The 21,587-nt window shown below is 40.9% G+C and overlaps 1 protein-coding gene across 1 annotated transcript in view; it reads right to left on the bottom strand.

The window, feature by feature from the left end:
• The window catches only part of LOC126355026 (WD repeat-containing protein 19), a 293,157-nt gene that overhangs the window by 45,499 nt on the left and 226,071 nt on the right, over positions 1-21,587 (bottom strand). Inside the window, exons 17-19 of the mRNA XM_050005172.1 lie at positions 20,666-20,812; positions 8,589-8,755; positions 3,975-4,221 (exon numbers count right to left, since the gene is read on the bottom strand). Of these exons, the coding sequence (XP_049861129.1) occupies positions 3,975-4,221; positions 8,589-8,755; positions 20,666-20,812 (561 nt within the window). The remainder of the gene's footprint in view (positions 1-3,974; positions 4,222-8,588; positions 8,756-20,665; positions 20,813-21,587) is intronic.

The following is a 21,587-nucleotide window of genomic DNA, read 5'->3' as shown; positions in this document are numbered from 1 at the left end:
TTCAGTGTATTTGTTTTATTGTATTTATAAGTAAAATCGGTTTAAAGTGACAAAAAGACTAGTACCCTCTATATTTGGAATGGAATGCCAAGTTACACCAACCATCCATCTGACTGACATTTGGTGCCATCTATGAACTATTAAGTAAATAAGAGGAACAACATAACCTGTCATGATGTTTATATAAAGAGAAAAAATCATACAAAGATAAAAACATTTAAATCAGATCAACTCTAATAGTTGCATATAGCATGTGCCTTCTTGTGTCTTATAAATAAAAATTTAAAAAAAAGGGTTGTACCCATCTGACATTACTTAGGTGTTTAAAGAATAAAACAACTGACTCACAAGGAGTGAACTTGGAAATATCTTATATATATTTCTACATTTACTGGCAGACATGAAATAAGTCGGACAGCTCTGTAAAGTATTTTACATATGTTTTATTTTATGTAAGTCCCATGCAAATTTGAAGTCTTTTCCTTTTCTTAAATATTACATAGATAGTTCATATAAGGGCGCCATACAACCAACCGATGTGTTCTCCACACAGCCTCCCTTCTTTATACAGTAGTACTCAAAGAATCATAAAAGAAGGCTGTATCCGTGGAAGAAGTCTGGAGATACTGACAGGTTTCAGATAGATTATATAATGTAAGACAGAGATTTAGGAACCAGGTTTTAAATTGTAAGACATTTCCAGGGGCAGATGTGGACTCTGACCACAACCTATTGGTTATGACCTGCAGATTAAAACTGAAGAAACTGCCAAAAGGTGGGAATTTAAGGAGATGGGACCTGGATAAACTAAAAGAACCAGAGGTTGTACAGAGTTTCAGGGAGAGCATAAGGGAACAATTGACAGGAATGAGGGAAAGAAATACAGTAGAAGAAGAATGGGTAGCTTTGAGGGATGAAGTAGGGAAGGCAGCAGAGGATCAAGTAGGTAAAAAGACGAGGGCTAGAAGAAATCCTTGGGTAACAGAAAAATATTGAATTTAATTGATGAAAGGAGAAAATATAAAAATGCAGTAAAAGAAGCAGGCAAAAAGGAATACAGACGTCTCAAAAATGAGATCAACAGGAAGTGCAAAATGGCTAAGCAGGCATGGCTAGAGGACAAATGTAAGGATGTAGAGGCTTATCTCACTAGGCGTAAGATAGATACTGCCTACAGGAAAATTAAAGAGACCTTTGGAGATAAGAGAACCACTTGTATGAACATCAAGAGCTCAGATGGAAACCCAGTTCTAAGCAAAGAAGGAAAAGCAGAAAGGTGGAAGGAGTATATAGAGGGTCTATGAGACAGGCGAAATACCCTCAGACTTCAAGAAGAATATAATAATTCCAAACCCAAAGAAAGCAGGTGTTGACAGATGTGAAAATTACCGAACTATCAGTTTCATAAGTCACAGCTGCAAAATACTAACGCGAATTCTTTACAGACGAATGGAAAAACTATTAGAAGCCGACCTCAGGGAAGATCAGTTTGGATTCCGTAGAAATGTTGGAACACGTGAGGCAATACTGACCCTACAACTATCTTAGAAGCTAGATTCAGGAAGGGCAAAACTACATTTCTAGCATTTGTAGACTAAGAGAAAGCTTTTGACAATGTTGACTCGAATACTCTCTCTCAAATTCTGAAGGCGGCAGGGGTAAAATACAGGGAGCGAAAGGCTATTTACAATTTGTATAGAAACCAGATGGCAGTTATTAGAGTTGAGGGACATGAAAGGGAGGCAGTGTTTGGGAAGGGAGTAAGACAGGGTTGTAGTCATTCCCCAATGTTATTCAATCTGTATATTGAGCAAGCAGTGAAGGAAACAAAAGAAAAATTCGGAGTAGGTATTAAAATCCATGGAGAAGAAACAAAATCTTTGAGGTTCGCCAATGACATTGTAATTCTGTCAGAGTCAGCAAAGGACTTGGAAGAGCATTTGAACGGAATGGATAGTGTCTTGAAAGGAGGATATAAGATGAACATCAACAAAGGCAAAATGAGGATAATGGGATGTTGTCGAATTATGTCGGGTGATGCTGAGATAATTAGGTTAGGAAATGAGACGCTTAAAGTAGTAAATGAGTTTTGTTATTTGGGGAGCAAAATAACTGATGATGGTCGAAGTAGAGAGGGTATAAAAAGTAGACTGGCAATGGCAAGGAAAGCGTTTCTGAAGAAGAGAAATTTGTTAACATCGAGTATAGATTTAAGTGTCATGAAGTTGTTTCTGAAAGTATTTGCATGGAGTGTAGCAATGTATGAAAGTGAAACATGGACAATAAGTAGTTTGGACAAGAAGAGAATAGAAGCTTTCGAAATGTGGTGCTACAGAAGAATGCTGAAGATTAGATGGGTAGATCACATAACTAATGAGGAAGTATTGAATCGGATTGGGGAGAAGAGAATTTTGTGGCACAACTTGACCAGAATAAGGGATTGGTTGGTAGGACATGTTCTGAGGCATCAAGGGATCACCAATTTAGTATTGGAGGGCAGCATGGAGGGTAAAAATCGTAGAGGAAGACCAAGAGATGACTACACTAAGCAGATTCAGAAGGATGTAGGTTGCAGTAGGTACTGGTAGATGAAGAAGCTTGCACAGGATAGAGTAGCATGGAGAGCTGCATCAAACCAGTCTCAGGACTGAAGACCACAACAACAACAACTCAAAGAAATGTGACTGACACCCAAAGAACAGGGACTTACATGCATCAAGAATATAAAATTTTGGTACATATGAAGTATACAGGCCGTTAAGTTGTTCCAGCAGTTGTAACTTTTTATTATATCACCTGACTATGTACTTCTTGTATTTTTAACATTGAGAAAGGATATCCAATAGCTGAAATCTGGTTTTGCGTAGTAAAATCTAAAAAAGGATGACTGATTGCTGCACTCTATAATTTATAACAAAAATATATTGTACTTATCAGATGGTACCAAGACATACATATGAGGACTATCCAGCAAATAACCTTTGTTAGGCTATACATTATATAGTGCAAATTTATTAGAAAAACAGTAAAATTACACCTAAGCACCATTCAAATTTAAGTATTTTTAATATCTCTTAAAAGTTAACAATCTCCCTCTGCAGAAAATTCCGTCACATGAGACTGCAGCCAACATGTGACTGAGTATTATGGTTACGGGTTATGAGAAAGGTATTTTGGAACTCGACGAGCACAGAACTTGTGGTAACCTAATTGTTCATCCCTGATCTTTTGCTAAACACTCTCTAACACCTTCACCATCACATTGAATCTATTTGTAGCACAAATCTCATTATAAATGTCAATAAGAACTTTATTACAGAACATATTTTGCACTTGGTGGTGTTTCAAATACTATGTTCATTCTACTGTATAAGTCACTGTAGTGGCTGTTCCATCATCCCCACAACTTTCTACACTATGTGAAAACAGAGATTAATTTCTGAATCTCTCTCAGACAAACACAAGCTAGGAATTCTGTAGGGTATTTTGTTCTGTCGTTGCAATTACAAAAATGCGAACCAGACATGTTTTGGTTTACTGAAGTAAAGCGTCATCATTGGTCTGTAACTAAATTATTTACATTTTGATTTGCTTTACTTTACTAAAGTGAAACACATCTGGTGGGGAAAAAAAGAAAAAAAATCAAGCATTTTTGTAGTTGCAACAACAGAACAAAACACCCTCAAGAATTATAAACAACTACGTACACTATGGCCACACAAATGAAGAATAGAACCTAAGAAAATCCCAGCCAAATAACCACATTCAGGAATTAAGCAAAAGCAAAAACAATTGTGTTAGATAGTTGCATTCTTCATAACACAAGTGTTAGCAACACATTTTAATGAAGCTGAACTGTTAAATGAAGCTAATTATTATCTATTTTGTGGTAAAAAGAATACTTCAAAATTTTAATTCCATGTACAAAATTTTGCTTTCCTGTGTCAGTGAATCTGAAGTTGAAAGTAACTGACCTTATTATAATCCCCAGCATGGAAATAATATTTTCCAGCCAAAAGGCTATTTTTTTCTGTTTCAAAATGGAGAGCAAGGCTTCTAAAATCATCTGGTCTTGGATCAATTTCTACTGAGTTTGACAATATTTCGCCATACAATTCCATCTGCCCATGCTGCCTTGCAAGCTGAAAGGCTTCATCGTAGCACTGTGACATTACCAGAAAGCGAATTGCAGACTGATAGTCATTAAGTCTTTGAAAAAACCTGAAACAAATTAAACACGTTAATTAACACTAATTTTACTAGTGATATGAAGGCTACCTCCCCATCTAAAGAATACAATGTGGAAAAGATAATGTTGCTGGATCTACTGGAATTAAAAAAAAAAGGTAACCACTAATTCTGTTCAACATTTTTAATTATTGTTTACAATATAAGAGAACTGGAGAGTTGCACATTAACTTCTCTTAAATTCCATGTGCTCCACCTTTCCTCTCCTGCCCCAGTAGGTTTTTACTGACATTTATTTGCAATATGGTGTAATTTTTTCTGCATTTCCTAAAATACTTCCTTACTAAATGTTTTATTCACTTACATGGTGTATAATTTTTTCTGTATTTCATTAAAGATTTCTTTACTAAATCCTTAATTCTTTTGTAATTGAAGAGTGCTGATGAAAAAGAGGGTAAAAAACCTTAATACTACTTCCTTGTAGATGTTGTAGATATAGTAATGTCACAATTTCTCACATCAAAAAGCGTCACAGATTTACTATTTTAATGCATCCTTAGGACATTCTTAAGTCATCCTCATGTATAAACATTGTGATATCACACGTGGAATTACACATTGCAGACTATGTCCAAATACCAATAAGACACCTGTATACAACAGATTTTTTTTTTAATTTTCAGAGCAATGTGAACTTATCACAATGCAAGATTGATTCTAAATTACAAATACGACCAAGCGGATTTTAAATTACGAACATGATCAAGCAGGTACCACACTGGATTACACAATTATTGACGCAAAGTGTCTAATAGGTGGCTTTGTACTTGAACTTGCTGCTGCAGAGTCTTGTAAAAGTGATCCAAGGATGAATAAAACAACAACAACCAATTAAATAATATTATCATATGCCACCAATTACAGTTTTATCAAACAAAGGGAGTTTTGTCTCAGTTTGCTATAATAAATGGCACACTGGTGGTTAAGCACAAAGTAATGGCTGGAAACATAAATTTCTCCAGATGTGTTTTATTCAACAATGGCTGTGCCCATTTTCACTGATTTTATACAAGTGAAAACTTTATCTGAAGTAAACTAGGAATGCATTGAATGAAACAAGTTTTTAAGCTGCCAATCCATGAAGTGTACACAATCACTGCAATGGGAAGATTACTGCCTACAAAGGACAAACAATTGTTATGTAGTCTGTTGCAAATGCCAGTTCTCCAAATTTTCTCAACAGTGTTTTGCAAAAAGAACATCTTCCTCCACGGATTCTCATTTGAGTACACAGTATATTTCTGTAACACTAATGTGCTGACTGTATTGCCTAGTAACAAATGTAGCATCTTGCCTCTGAACTGCTTTGATGGTTTCTTTTACTCTAACCTGGAGGGGAGTCCAAATATTCATGCTCTACCCAAGAATGTGGCCTACTTTACAGATGAGCTGCACTTCCCTATAATTTACTTAGTGAGCCAAAGTTGACCATTGGCCTTCCCTAAAGCTGACGTTCTATCTCATGTTGCTTTGCAATGTTATGCTAGATATTTAATCAACGTGACTGTGTCGAGCAGCACAGTACTAACAATGTATTCGAACATTACAGGATTTTTTACCCTTTTCACTTTCATTAACTTACAATTTCCTACATTTCAAGCAAGCAGCTAATGACCCTACTGACTCCTTTCCCGAAGCTTCTGTCTCTCAAGCTCTGTCATTTCCAATTTTTTCTTCCCTTCAGCAACTACATGCCTTATGCCTTTTGCTTAGTATTTATTTTATCCTGTCTCAATAGGATTCTCTCTCTCTCTCTCTCTCTCTCTCTCTCTCTCTCTCTCTCTCTCTCTCTGTAAAATAACTGCGTAAAAGATGTAAAAGGTTTCTGGTTCAGGGGTTCTCATTGCAGCAAATGTACATGCACCTCTTCAGTCTGACAGGGATTAAAAAGTCAAATGGAAAACATCATACTCTTTCCAACTCACAGTACAATTTTTGAGGCGTAATGCACATCTGTGCTAATATAATCACATACTGATTTTCACACTAGTATTTACCAACTAAAAATGTCAAATGTCCATGCCTAATCAGATTTTCTATTAAATAGTTGACAAACTACCCATAACATATTATTATTATTATTATTATTATCTTTAAGTTTATATATGGGCTGCCATTACATGTTGATTTCTTCCACACTGCTTTTTGGCTCATAGCTGGCTGACAAACATAAGCACATATTTTTGTATGATGTTGCTTGCAAATGCCCAATGTATGAATACTGGCTAATCTTCAATGGCTGTTACCAATAGGATAAAACAGTTTAGCCTAAGTCAAATTGGTTTATCTTATTTATAAATTACATGCTTTAGGGTAAACTGGTACGTCCTAGTCCGAACTAATTTCACCTAGTTTGTATCTGCTATAAGCTTTACAAAATAAACCAAATAAAAGAATAGAAATAAAATAGTAAATATGTTTCATTATAGTTATTTATTAACTAATCATTCTTTTTTGTAACTATGTTCTTTTTTCCAACTTTTCTGCGTCTTCCACCTGTTTAACCAAATCCACACAGTCATCTACTGATAATACACTCCTGAAAATTGAAATAAGAACACCGTGAATTCATTGTCCCAGGAAGGGGAAACTTTATTGACACATTCCTGGGGTCAGGTACATCAAATGATCACACTGACAGAACCACAGGCACATAGACACAGGCAACAGAGCATGCACAATGTCGGCACTAGTACAGTGTATATCCACCTTTCGCAGCAATGCAGGCTGCTATTCTCCCATGGAGACGATCGTAGAGATGCTGGATGTAGTCCTGTGGAATGGCTTGCTATGCCATTTCCACCTGGCGCCTCAGTTGGACCAACGTTCGTGCTGGACGTGCAGACCGCGTGAGACGACGCTTCATCCAGTCCCAAACATGCTCAATGGGGGACAGATCCGGAGATCTTGCTGGCCAGGGTAGTTGACTTACACCTTCTAGAGCACGTTGGGTGGCAAGGGATACATGCAGACGTGCATTGTCCTGTTGGAACAGCAAGTTTCCTTGCTGGTCTAGGAATGGTAGAACGATGGGTTTGATGACGGTTTAGATGTACCGTGCACTATTCAGTGTCCCCTCGACAACAACCAGAGGTGTACGGCCAGTGTAGGAGATTGCTCCCCACACCATGATGCCGGGTGTTGGCCCTGTGTGCCTCGGTCGTATGCAGTCCTGAATGTGGCGCTCACCTGCAAGGTGCCAAACACGTATACGACCATCATCGGCACCAAGGCAGAAGCGACTCTCATCGCTGAAGACGACACGTCTCCATTCGTCCCTCCATTCACACCTGTCGCGACACCACTGGAGGCGGGCTGCACGATGTTGGGGCGTGAGCGGAAGAAGGCCTAACAGTGTGCGGGACCGTAGCCCAGCTTCATGGAGACGGTTGCGAATGGTCCTCGCCGATACCCCAGGAGCAACAGTGTCCCTAATTGGCTGGGAAGTGGCGGTGCGTTCCCCTACGGCACTGCGTAGGATCCTACGGTCTTGGCGTGCATCCGTGCTCTAGAAGGTGTAAGTCAACTACCCTGGCCAGCAAAATCTCCGGATCTGTCCCCCATTGAGCATGTTTGGGACTGGATGAAGCGTCGTCTCACGCGGTCTGCACGTCCAGCACGAACGCTGGTCCAACTGAGGCGCCAGGTGGAAATGGCATGGCAAGCCGTTCCACAGGACTACATCCAGCATCTCTACGATCGTCTCCATGGGAGAATAGCAGCCTGCATTGCTGCGAAAGGTGGATATACACTGTACTAGTGCCGACATTGTGCATGCTCTGTTGCCTGTGTCTATGTGCCTGTGGTTCTGTCAGTGTGATCATGTGATGTATCTGACCCCAGGAATGTGTCAATAAAGTTTCCCCTTCCTGGGACAATGAATTCACGGTGTTCTTATTTCAATTTCCAGGAGTGTAGTTCATCCTAAAATCGGTTTTGGCCAGTAACATACATGAACATTACAATACCAGGTTACTGTGTGTGTGATTGAATTACGTTCATGTGCTTTCTTTCAGTTTCAGATGCAATTCTTACTTACTGTTACTGTCATATGAATATACTCATTTCAGGCAGATATTAGATACTGGTCACCTAACTCTTTGATTCGCAAAAACATAAATCTCCAAATTAATTACTGAGTAAATCAATATCAGTTATTGATGTAGAAGAACAAAATATGAGCATGAATACATCAACAATCTATTAAAACTCAGCTATAAAAAATTATCGTTCTGCTCAGTGGTGATTAGCAATTACACTTTTCATACTTTTGTTATTCCTTCCTGGATTTGGACTAAAATATTAATTGTTATCAGTGCAATTTTAAGTTTCTGACTCACTTGGCCACCATCTTTGTGCCCTCTAAGCTCTTTGTTTTTCTTACAATGTCAACTGCATCCTCAGGATTATTCAAATAATCGAGGTTAACACGGATGACATTGTCAAAGTCTCGTGCTGCCTCATATGCAGCTACAGCCTCACGGTAGCTGCCGTCTGCTTCCTTCGCCTAAAGCAGGAGAGAAAGGGTTATATTAAATGCTATAAATATTTCTCATAAAATGTGCAGTTGAACAAAACTGCTGTCAAAAAAGAATATGCTAATATTGCACTTCTTGATCACTAATGACATTAGGGAATGCATAGTCTGGGGCATAATCGAGCTGAAAGTACAGAACTAAAGCATGTCCATAAAACAAAATGAAGATTACAAACAGCATTTAAAAATAAACAGGCATCCCAACAAGTGCTAAGACGCAGCAGTCAGGTTTTGTGCACAGGCAACACAGGATCTTCACTACTGCAGCTGATTGTCAGCAAATAGAGATGATGTCTTGTCAAACTATTTATTTGTGTGGGCCGCTTGTGTTGCTAATGAAACTGCAAGCATGCTACCACCATAAGGGTTTGATGTCCAAAAAACTGTGTCAGCAACTGGCAGAGTCCTCAAAGTTAAGTTTCTTGAGTTGATTGGGGGGCTTCATCTTTGCCTATATGCCTTTGTGGTACCCCACATCTGACACCAAAACTTTTATTTATGTCGCGTCCCAAGCGTGGGTTTTGCGAGGGATTGAGCGACACGGTTCGTAAACGGGAATTAGCCGGTTGACCTAATTGAGAGGGAGACTTTTGATCTGGCTAAGATGTTAAATTCCCTGGTGTGAAGGTACAAGGCTAGGATGTTGGTAGAAGTAAACTCGTATGGACGTTATAAAAGTTCTAATTTATTCATAAAGAATACAGATCACCCTAACTACGTAGTGATTGTACCTACAGAATAGCCAAGCCCATTACAGAGACGGTGACTGACTTCCACCGTTCTGGCTGCCTGATAGAACTTTCCAGCACTTTGCTGCCCACACTAGCACCCTACGTCAGAGTCCCGCGGTTGCTGCCTAAACGCTCATCGGCGACTATCTCCAACTGTCTGCCTGCAGCCCGCCCTCAGCCCAAGTCGGCTGCTACTCACGCTGACTACCGTCGCTGCCTAAACCCGAGAGAGAGAGAGATCCCCGGAGCGGTGTGCCTCCGAGTTTTGTTAGCTCTTCCCCTTCGACCCCGCCAGCGCTTGGCATGACGTAGCGTCGAGTGCAACTTTTCCTTATTAGGGATTGTTGTAACCGCAGAAAAGCCAAGTCTAAATGCAGTTGTTCTCAGACGATACACCAGAAATCATACGGGGAGATAGAGTTAACAGGGGACGCCAGGCGTGTCAGAGGGGTCACAAAAGATAACGACGCAGCCAGATAGCTGAGGCGGCAGTCCAAGCGGCCAGGCAGCTGCGCGTGATAAGCAAGGAAGCAGACTCAGCTATTAAGATAAACAGGGCGCTCTGGGCAGGTCCCTTAATAAACAATAACTTGCAGTATCAACACTCTTGGCTAGAGGGAGAAGTCTGGGAGCGGAGAGAGAAAGAAAGAGGGCCCTAGGTGGGGACCGCACTACGTCATGAGGAGCCAATGAAGGGCTCAGGACGCAGTGCGTGACCATATAGGGAGAGGCCCCTCTACCCCTCCACCCAGCTTCTGAAGAAAAGTACTGAAGTTAATACTAAAACAATCCCTAATAAGGAAAAGTTGCACTCGACGCTACGTCATGCCAAGCGCTGGCGGGTCGAAGGGGAAGAGCTAACAAAACTCGGAGGCACGCCGCTCCGGGGATCTCTCTCTCTCTCGGGTTTAGGCAGCGACGGTAGTCAGCGTGAGTAGCAGCCGACTTGGGCTGAGGGCGGGCTGCAGGCAGACAGTTGGAGATAGTCGCCGATGAGCGTTTAGGCAGCGACCGCGGGACTCTGACGTAGGGTGCTAGTGTGGGCAGCAAAGTGCTGGAAAGTTCTATCAGGCAGCCAGAACGGTGGAAGTCAGTCACCGTCTCTGTAATGGGCTTGGCTATTCTGTAGGTACAATCACTACGCAGTTAGGGTGATCTGTATTCTTTATGAATAAATTAGAACTTTTATAACGTCCATACGAGTTTACTTCTACCAACATCCTAGCCTTGTACCTTCACACCAGGGAATTTAACATCTTAGCCAGATCAAAAGTCTCCCTCTCAATTAGGTCAACTGGCTAATTCCCGTTTACGAACCGTGTCGCTCAATCCCTCGCAAAACCCACGCTTGGGACGCGACATAAATAAAAGTTTTGGTGCCAGGTGTGGGGTACCACAAAGGCATATAGGCAAAAAGGAGATAGGAGCCAGTAGATTTTGCTACAGCGACTGTGGCAATTAGCAGGAAGTTGTGGCGACTCGCAACTTTCAGCATTAGTAGCCCCACTACGACAGAGTCCAGAGAAGTAGTCCTCGCGGGTGCAGGGCAACGCAGGATAGCGGCAGCACGACGCGGAGCGACGAGGCACAGAGGTGCCTAAGCAGCCAGCGTTCGAGACCGGGGGTCCGGGCCGAGCAGCGGCAGCAGCCGTAGCAGCGGCAGCCGAGGCGAGTGACGGGGTCGGCACAGCCCAGCAGAGCGGCGGCCGACGCATCGCGGCAGCGCGGGCATAGAGAGCACAGAGACAGCGCAGAGCAGCGCGGAGCAGCGCGGCACAACGCGGATCAGCGGAACAGACGGCGCACCACAAGAGAAGCGGTACATATAAAATTATATTAAGAATTTTGTATCTTGTATTGTAAAGTGCTAACATAGTTAAGTTGGTAAGATGGCCCAAACTAACGAAGTTCCGTCATCCTCCAGTAGCGGTAAGATATCAGTGAAAGAAGCCTTGTGTATAGTTCCAAAAGTGTTCGAAGGAAATAAGAGAGATCTTAGGGAGTTTATTGAAAATGTAGATGCTGCATTTGAACTTGTGAAACCGGAGGAACACGAAACGTTACTGAAGTTTGTTAAAGCCAAAATAACCGGAGAGGCCAGATCGAGGCTGCAAGTAAGGGAACGCACGGGGACATGGCAGGAAGTAAAACATGTTCTAGAGGAAAATTATGCGAGTAAGCGTACCATTGACTACTACGCGTGCAAGATATTTCAATCGAGACAGGGACAAGGAGAGCCAATTGCGACATGGGCAAGCCGAATAGATGAAATGCAAAGGGATTTCAGGGAAGCAGTAAGCAGAGTTACGGCTAGGGAGAACTTAAAGGGCGCAATAGAACTGGTTGATTCACTAGGAAGAGCATGCTTTATACAAGGGTTAAGCAATGATAGAATACAGACGATAGTAAGAAGTAGAGGCGATGAAATCACGCTAGCAGCGGCCGTGGAACTAGCATTGCAAGAAGAAAGTGCAATACTGTCAATGAAAGAGCGGGGACTAGCCCCAAGAGTAACTTTCAACCGGGGAAAGGAAACGGTGAAGAATACCAGAGATATTAGAGATTTGAAATGTTTCAATTGTGGATTGAGAGGGCACATGGCAAGCAAGTGTAGAAAGAATAGGCCAGAGGGAAGAGTACGGATAATGACGGGCAAAGAGTTTACGAATTTTTGTTACGGGTGCGACAAGCCAGGACATACAGACGCGGAATGCCGGGTAAGATTAAGAAAAATTCAGCCGATAGATACAAGAGACTTTAGAGGAAATCATAGGGAAGCTGATGGAGGGTTACGAGAGTGGAGGTGCCCACAATGTAATCTACCAGGGAACTGTAGAGTTCCGTGTACGAGGGTAAAAGACGTTGCTTGTTTCAAGTGTAAGCGGCCGGGACATTACGCGAAAGATTGTCACGCAGGGCCCTGGCATGCATGGAGAAAAGGCAGGGTGCCAGTATCGAGCAAAACCGGTAAAGTGGTGCAGGGAAACTAAGAGGCGGCAAGGCCGCACAGTCGGGCCTTGTTGCGACAGGTAAACCCTCAGTTAGGGTAATCAACTGTGCAACAGAAAATGACGTTTTGGTTTTATACTGCATAGAATTAAAAAGATATTTGAAGTTGCTAATAGACACTGGAGCACAGTTGTGTCTGCTCAAGAGAACGAGTATTCCGATAAATAGTACACTTGCAATTAATGAAGCGGAAAGGCTTTGGCTAAAAGGTGTAACCAGTGAGGCCGTCAGCACAATAGGTACGGTACAGGTACACTTAAGTGTGGACGGTTCTGAGCAAGTAGGGCAAAAATTTCACGTGTACGGGAGAGGATTAGATATTCCGTACGACGGACTGATAGGCAGAAATTTCTTGACAGAGCATAGAGTTAAGTTAGACTATGCAGGTAAAATAGTGAGACTAAAAGGGCGAGATATACCCTTAGTAGTAGAGGAAGAGCCAAAGGGACATGAGAACGAACAAGATTCAGAAGTAGGCAGGGAAATAGGGCCCCGAGAGGAAAAAATAATGTTATTAAAGGTGGAAGGAAATGTAAAAAGGGGAATCGAAAAGGAAATGATTATTCCTAGGCAGGAGATTGCACAAGGGGTACATGTACCTGAAGCGTTAGTAAAAGTGCGAAATGGGAAATGCATAGTAAGTGCATTAAACTTGTCAGAAGACAGAGTGCAGTTAGGAAACGTCAGGTTAATGACAGAAGAATTAGAAAAAGTAGGGAAAATACGCGAAGTAAAATGTTGTAGTAATGTCATAGGAAACACAGAAAGTCGTACTAGTGTGTTGCGAAGGCAATTAAGAATGGATCATTTGAACGCTGAAGAGAAAAGCGCTCTAGCAGAGGTTTGCGCAGAATACGGAGATGTATTTCATCTACCAGGGGACAACCTGTCCTATACTTCCGCAGTGAAGCACAGAATACCGATTGCACCGGAACACGCGGGAAAGTTAGTAAACGCTAGACCGTACAGGATCCCGGAAGCGCAAAAGGAAGTGCTAAGGGAGCAAATAGAGCAGATGCTAAGAGATGACATAATTGTCGAGAGTAAGAGCGCTTGGAACGCACCGCTACTGTTAGTTCCAAAGAAGCTAGACGCTAGTGGCAAACAGAAATGGAGAATCGTAGTGGACTACAGACGATTAAATGATATCACTGTAGGCGATGCATTTCCACTACCGAATATCTCCGAGATACTGGATCAGTTAGGGCAAGCTAAGTACTTCTCGACGCTTGACCTCGCAAGCGGGTACCATCAAATATTGACGGACGAGAAGGACAGAGAGAAAACGGCATTTAGCTCAAACTATCAGCATTACGAATACAAACGAATGCCGATGGGACTGAAGGGAGCCCCAGGATGTTTTCAGAAACTGATGAATACAGTCTTGGCAGGTTTACAAGGAGTGAAATGCTTTGTATATCTAGACGACATAGTATGCTATGGGAAAAACCTGCAGGAGCATAACGAAAAGCTCCGGGAAATATTTGACAGGTTGCGAGAGCACAATTTGAAGCTGCAACCAGACAAGTGTGAATTCCTGAGGAAGGAAGTAATCTTCCTAGGTCATTGCATCACTGACAAAGGAATATCACCAGATATGGCGAAGGTGGAGAAGGTGAAGTTCTTCCCACAGCCAAAGACAACTAAGGAACTAAAAGGGTTTCTCGGATTGATAGGTTACTACCGCCGTTTCATTGCTAACTTCAGCAAGATTGCGAAACCTCTCCATGAGCTCTTAAAAAAGGGAGTGGAGTACCGATGGAGCGAACGTCAGAACAATGCGTTCGAAGAACTAAAAGCGAAATTAATAAACCCTCCGTTACTTCAGTACCCTGACTTTACGAAACCGTTCATCATTACAACGGATGCGAGTAACGCAGCCTTGGGTGCAGCGTTATCGCAAGGTAAGAAGATTGGTGAAGACTTGCCCATCGCATATGCATCCAGAGCATTGAACAAAGCCGAACTAAATTATAGCACAACGGAAAAAGAGTTGTTGGCTATAGTTTACGCAGTAAAACAGTTCAGACCATATGTATATGGCAGAAAGTTCACTGTAGTGACAGACCATAAGCCACTAACGTGGATATTTAGTGTCAAAGATCCGAGTTCGAGACTCCTGAAGTGGAGATTGAAACTCGAGGAGTATGATTATGAAGTAATATACAAGCCAGGAAAGTTAAATAGTAATGCGGATGCGCTGAGTAGAATAAGGCATGAAGGGAAGGAAGAGATAGATGCGAAGCAGAAGGTGGAGACAGAGATCTCGGCAGCAAAAGCAAATGGGGAAGAAAGTTCCGTAAACGTGCGGCAAGCACAAGTGTCGAGTGAAATAGAACAGGAAACGGATAGTGGTGAGGAAATTAGTCCTGAAGAAAAAGAAAATATACTAAAGGAAATGCATGACAATGCCTTGGGAGGTCACCAAGGAATGCACAGGACACTCGAAAGAATTAAAGCATACAAGCAGTGGCGCGGAATGAAGCGTGACATTGAAAATTACATTAGGAAATGCCCATCGTGTCAAAAGAATAAAAACACGCAAATGAAAACTAGGATGCCCTTAGAAATTACAGACACAGCAGAAACAGTATTCGGAAAGTGTGCGATGGATATAGTGGGTCCACTAGATGTATCTAATACAGGAAAAAGGTACATGTTAACATTCCAAGACGATCTGAGTAAATTTACCTTAGCAATCCCAATTGACAAACAAGATGCCGAAACAGTAGCTGAGGCATTTGTGGAAAACGTAGTATTAAGGTATGGAATTCCATCAGTATTATTAACAGATCAAGGGTCTAACTTTCTGAGTGATGTATTTAAAAGTGTATGTAAATTGTTGAAGGTAAAGCGTATAAATACTACAGCGTACCACCCTGAATCAAATGGTGCACTAGAAAGAAGTCATAGAACTATTGTAGAGTATCTCAGAAACTTTGTAACAGGAGATCAAAGCTCTTGGGACAAATGGGTACAGTATGCAATTTTTGTGTTCAACACTACACCACACAGCAGCACAGGATACACACCATTTGAATTACTATACGGAAGAAAGGTTAACATACCAGGAGTACTGCAGCAAGAAACACAGCAGGTAAGTTACAATTATGAAATGTATGTAAATAAACTAAGAGCGAGAATGCAGGAAGCCCACAGAGTGGCCAGAGACTTGATTATAAGAAGTAAGAAAATCAGTAAGGAACAGTATGACATGAAACAAAATCCAAAAAACTTCAAGGTAGGAGATAAAGTATTACTGCACGATGAGTCGGTGAGACGGGGTAGATCTCGGAAATTAGATTCACAATGGAGAGGTCCATTTGAAGTAGTAAAAGTGGAAGGTCCTAACGTAGTAATAAAAGTTAAAAGAAATAAGGAAACAAAAGTACATGCCAACAGGCTGAAACAATTCTTTTAAATTTCAGGTATGGCACTCAAGTGGCAGGTCGTGAAATTCGTCATAGTGATAACAGCATACTACATCACTGCATCAGAGCATGCAACAAATGAGTACCAAGTGACGCCATTTCCGAGTTCATCAGGACTATATTACGATAATAAAGGACAGGTAGAAATATACAGTACCACATGGAGAATAGTCACATACGTAAATCTAGATATAATAACAGAAAGGTTTCAGAATGCAGAGAGGTATGGCAGGGCAGCGGTACAAAGGTGCCGAGAAACACTAACACAATTAAATGTAGGATTAATAGAATGCAGGGTACTAGACCAACAAGTAACCCATCATGTGGAAAAAATCACAGGATTGCAACTTTTAGTACAGCAGCTAACGAAACACGAGACCAGAAGGAAGAGAGGAGTATTCAACTTCGTCGGGCAGGTAAGTAAAATACTGTTCGGGACGTTGGACGAAGCAGATGCAGCATACTATAAGGAAAGAATAGACGCTATGGAGAAAAACTCAGAAGGGTTTTTGAGGCTAACAAAGGAACAGGTGGCAGTGGTAAGAGCCACATTGGCGGGAGTAAACAGGACGGTATATACACTAGAGTCAAATGGGCACGTTCTGAAGACAGGTATGCAAAGACTAGAACGATTCATGAAGGAATACGTGAAGGAAACCGATGTAGGGTTTAAACGTGTAGCGTCCTTCGCCACAGTAACAGAGCAAGTATTACAACTATCGGCAGTGTTAGGTCAGATCGAAGAGGAATACGAACAAATGATAAATGCCATTGTAAATGCTCAGAAGGGAATACTACAGCCTCATATAATTAATCCAGTCCAAATTGTAAAATACCTAAGTTTAATACAGGAAGAACTAAAAGATGTAAAGTTTCCAGTTCCTCTTACGGAGTCCTCAGGTTATCTATTGTTAAGAATAATTGATTTAGATGTTTTCATCTCGGGTAGCATACTAGGATATGTAATTAATATTCCATTAATAAATAATAACAATTTCAATTTGTATAGAGTACTCCCACTACCAAAAGAAATTCCAAACATGAAAGGTAAATATGTGTACATACAGCCAGAGAAAGAATTCTTACTAATAGATGAATCCAAAAGGCAGTACGCGAAACTTTCTGCGGAGGAACTAAAATGCAAGGAGCTAAGTAAAAATAGGAGACTGTGCAAACAAGCATTCGCCTTGCTGTCAACATTCGACCACGAAGAGTGCGAAGCCAAATTGTTGCAACCGGTAAGAGAAATTCCGGAAGATTGTGTGCGAAAAATAGTCGCACTGAATCAGAGCCTTTGGACTCATCTAAACAGTAACGAATGGCTATATGTAGCACCGAAGGAAGAAGGCTTAACAGTATTGTGTGGAAGGGAACCACCAAAGGACCTAGTAATAAAAGGGGTAGGAAAAATTAGTTTTTACAGTAAATGTAAGGGGTATGGCACTAGAGTGTTCATACAAACAGATAGAGTGATTCAGAGTAATGTGACGAAGAAAGACATAGTTCCGCAGATCAATCTAGAATTCGATTGTTGCGTGGTAAACAAGGAAAAAAGGAATGTCTCAACGTTAGCATTAGATTTGCCATTGGACCAGGTAATAACACAGTTAGACGACTTGAAAGTCGCAGGAAACAGACTGGATGATGTCCAGAAGATGGTAGAGAGACAAGAGGAGGAAATGAAGTAGTCCAGGTACTTCACACATTACTCCATAACTACGTATGTAGCCATATCAATAGTTATTCTAATCATAATAACATGCTGTTGTAAAAACTGTAAACGTTGTAAAGACTGTTTTAAAAGTATATGGAAATGTTTTGAAGACAGTGATTGTTGTGGAAAAGTATGTATAAGAAATACCATAGTGAACCAATACCCAGAGACTAGTTCAGCTAGAAGACACAGTAATAAAGAAACTGAAGAGATAGTAATTTATGAAAGATGTGGAAAAGACCAAGGTGATACGGTCGCTTTCAGAAACAGACGTTAAATAACTGTATTTGAAATGTGTAACTGAAATGTAACTGTATTTGAAATATGTAATTGAAATGTAACTGTATTTGAAATGTGTAATTGAAATGTAACTGTATTTGAAATGTAATTCTAATTGAAATGTGAATGTATGTATCAATGAAAGTGTCTTTTGATTTTAATGCAAATGCTTTTGACATAACTGAATGTTAGGCATGTATAATGTAATTGTATTATTGTGTGTTTAGTGAATTTGACTTTACTAAATGAAAATGAAAAATATAACATATCAGATGCTAATGTAATAAACAAATCTGTAAAGCATGTAATGGAAAAAAAAAAAATAAGAGTCACAATTGACGCTACTCTGAGGAGTAACGCCAATTTCCCTGGCGGGGGAGGTGTTGTAACCGCAGAAAAGCCAAGTCTAAATGCAGTTGTTCTCAGACGATACACCAGAAATCATACGGGGAGATAGAGTTAACAGGGGACGCCAGGCGTGTCAGAGGGGTCACAAAAGATAACGACGCAGCCAGATAGCTGAGGCGGCGGTCCAAGCGGCCAGGCAGCTGCGCGTGATAAGCAAGGAAGCAGACTCAGCTATTAAGATAAACAGGGCGCTCTGGGCAGGTCCCTTAATAAACAATAACTTGCAGTATCAACACTCTTGGCTAGAGGGAGAAGTCTGGGAGCGGAGAGAGAAAGAAAGAGGGCCCTAGGTGGGGACCGCACTACGTCATGAGGAGCCAATGAAGGGCTCAGGACGCAGTGCGTGACCATATAGGGAGAGGCCCCTCTACCCCTCCACCCAGCTTCTGAAGAAAAGTACTGAAGTTAATACTAAAACAATCCCTAATAAGGAAAAGTTGCACTCGACGCTACGTCATGCCAAGCGCTGGCGGGGTCGAAGGGGAAGAGCTAACAAAACTCGGAGGCACGCCGCTCTGGGGATCTCTCTCTCTCTCGGGTTTAGGCAGCGACAGTAGTCAGCGTGAGTAGCAGCCGACTTGGGCTGAGGGCGGGCTGCAGGCAGACAGTTGGAGATAGTCGCCGATGAGCGTTTAGGCAGCGACCGCGGGACTCTGACGTAGGGTGCTAGTGTGGGCAGCAAAGTGCTGGAAAGTTCTATCAGGCAGCCAGAACGGTGGAAGTCAGTCACCGTCTCTGTAATGGGCTTGGCTATTCTGTAGGTACAATCACTACGCAGTTAGGGTGATCTGTATTCTTTATGAATAAATTAGAACTTTTATAACGTCCATACGAGTTTACTTCTACCAACATCCTAGCCTTGTACCTTCACACCAGGGAATTTAACATCTTAGCCAGATCAAAAGTCTCCCTCTCAATTAGGTCAACTGGCTAATTCCCGTTTACGAACCGTGTCGCTCAATCCCTCGCAAAACCCACGCTTGGGACGCGACAAACCATCATATAACCATGTAAGGCTGGACAACAACTAGGCGGCCTTATCATTGAGATTGATGTTATACCTTACCTAGCAGTTCAGCATGAGCCAGCACAGTAATTCTTCCACCCTTCTAATGACTCCTCAAAATGAGTGAATGACAGGAGAAGGGGCTGTCATAGTAACCTGACGAATTTTAGCCACTAATGCAAGTGTGGGAAAGCATCCTTTTATAAGTGGATATTATATCTGTTTTCAACAGCTTTCACCAGCTAAGGCACCAGGAGACACTAGGAGGAGGTCACAGCTTGTTCCAAAGAACTGGATTTATTGGGTAAAATTCTTCAGGCTACTACGATGGGCCACTGTCACTGGATGGGACATGATACCAGGTAGTGAATAAGCAATGGAAACACTCTAAGAAAGAAATACTTAAGTTTCACATAGTGTCAATAACTGAGATAATGAGATAAGGGGAATGTTCATCAAAATATTATTGTCATGATTGTCACCCTATAGAAATTGCTTCTTGTAGCTTTGTACTCTGTGATTAACAAATACTGTAACATTTATAGATCAAAAGTCTGAGAAGCAATTTTGAACCCTAACAATGAAAGTAATTGCAATAAAGATGATGACTACAGGCTGCCAGAGTTATGGGTTGAAAAATTGAGTAACTATTCAGCCACGGTACACAAGTAACACAAACAACTATCAGGAAGCCATCTTTGTGACACAACAATAACAATCTGGTAAATGGCAATGGCCATGAAAGCCTGAAGACAATATTCTCTCTCTTGCTCCATATATTTTTGTACCTGCAAGAAGTGTGGAAAACAACAGTAATTTGGGAAATGACCTGTGGAGGATTTTACCATAGTTCCATATAAAAAAGTAATTCACAGAAGCCACAGAAAGAGACTAAAACTACTAAATTTGGCAGTCTAGTCACTAAAAGAACTGTGACTGTGACCAAGAAATTTTCTCCTATTATTATAAGTTCAAATGGAGTTAAATTTCTTAAAAAAAGGACAAATATTAGTAACATGAATGCAGTTTACAAACACACATTTTGAATTACAAATTAAAGCATGTTTTCTTCACATGGTAATTCTTTATTCTATAAATAAAAGTCAGAAAATTATAGTCCAAATATTTCCTCAGTTTCTGGAGAAATAAGTATAAATTTCAGACTCAAATTATTTTTATGTTTCTACTTGCAACTGAGACTTTACTCAAAAATCATAACATAAATTACTTTCTTACAATTAGCAGCTAATACCTTTATTGTAGCTAGTATACTGAACAATCGATGACAAACTACTTACATACCTTAGCATACTGAATATGTATTTTTGGAGATGAGATGTGCGAGAGCAGCTCACCAACTTTAAACCAATTTTTCAGTCGAATGTATGTTAATGCTGCTTTCTCAAAAAACTGCCCTTTCTCATAGAGCAGAGCTGCATCTGCCAAGTGCTGGTAATTAAAGAGAAATATGATGAGACTAGATACCTTACATATGGAATAATATGACTAACACAAACAGAAGTAGCACTTGGAGGTAAAATAAGTAATAAAAGGCACAAGGCATACTGTCTATTGAGATTTTCTGGAGTGCAGAGCTACCTAGTTCTGAAATAGTACAAGTCCAAAGACCTCTGGCATTAATATTTTGTTCCAACCACATACAACCTCAGTGATATAATACTGCTGTGTGAAGCATCTTAGTAGCCATTACTTGATGAATGTCATGAAGTAACAACACTGCTTGAAGACATAACTAGATAATACTTCCACTCTCTAATTTATATTTTTCTCTCGGAACTCAGCTGGTGAGAGCTACGCAAAGGCTTGTATGGTCACACAACAATGGTTACAATAAATTAATCATAATCGAGGTCAGAACTGAAAAATGAAAAGTGGAAAAGGTTAATAAGAGTGGTGCACTACAAGATAGTGTGGGCACAGGGAAGTGATCTTTGTGAAACAACAGGTAACAACCAGCTCACTAGTCAGAGTACCACATGATTCTGAACTCTTAAGGTAGGCAGTGTCTCTTACTTCCTTGTATCACTCGAGCAATATTTTTTTCTGTAAGTGTCATGGAGTCTTAGTAAAGTTTGCTGCAGCCTGTAGGTTGATTTCGGGGTTGTTGCAACAGAGAAAACATTCAGCTACCCTTTTTTGTAACATGAACTAAATATGATATTTAAGAATCTATGCAACATTTATTCTTTCACCATATACGCTT

Source organism: Schistocerca gregaria, chromosome 3 (genome assembly GCF_023897955.1).
Source record: "Schistocerca gregaria isolate iqSchGreg1 chromosome 3, iqSchGreg1.2, whole genome shotgun sequence".
NCBI classification, from domain to species: Eukaryota; Metazoa; Arthropoda; class Insecta; order Orthoptera; family Acrididae; genus Schistocerca; species Schistocerca gregaria.
This window is presented reverse-complemented; position numbering and strand designations above follow the sequence as displayed.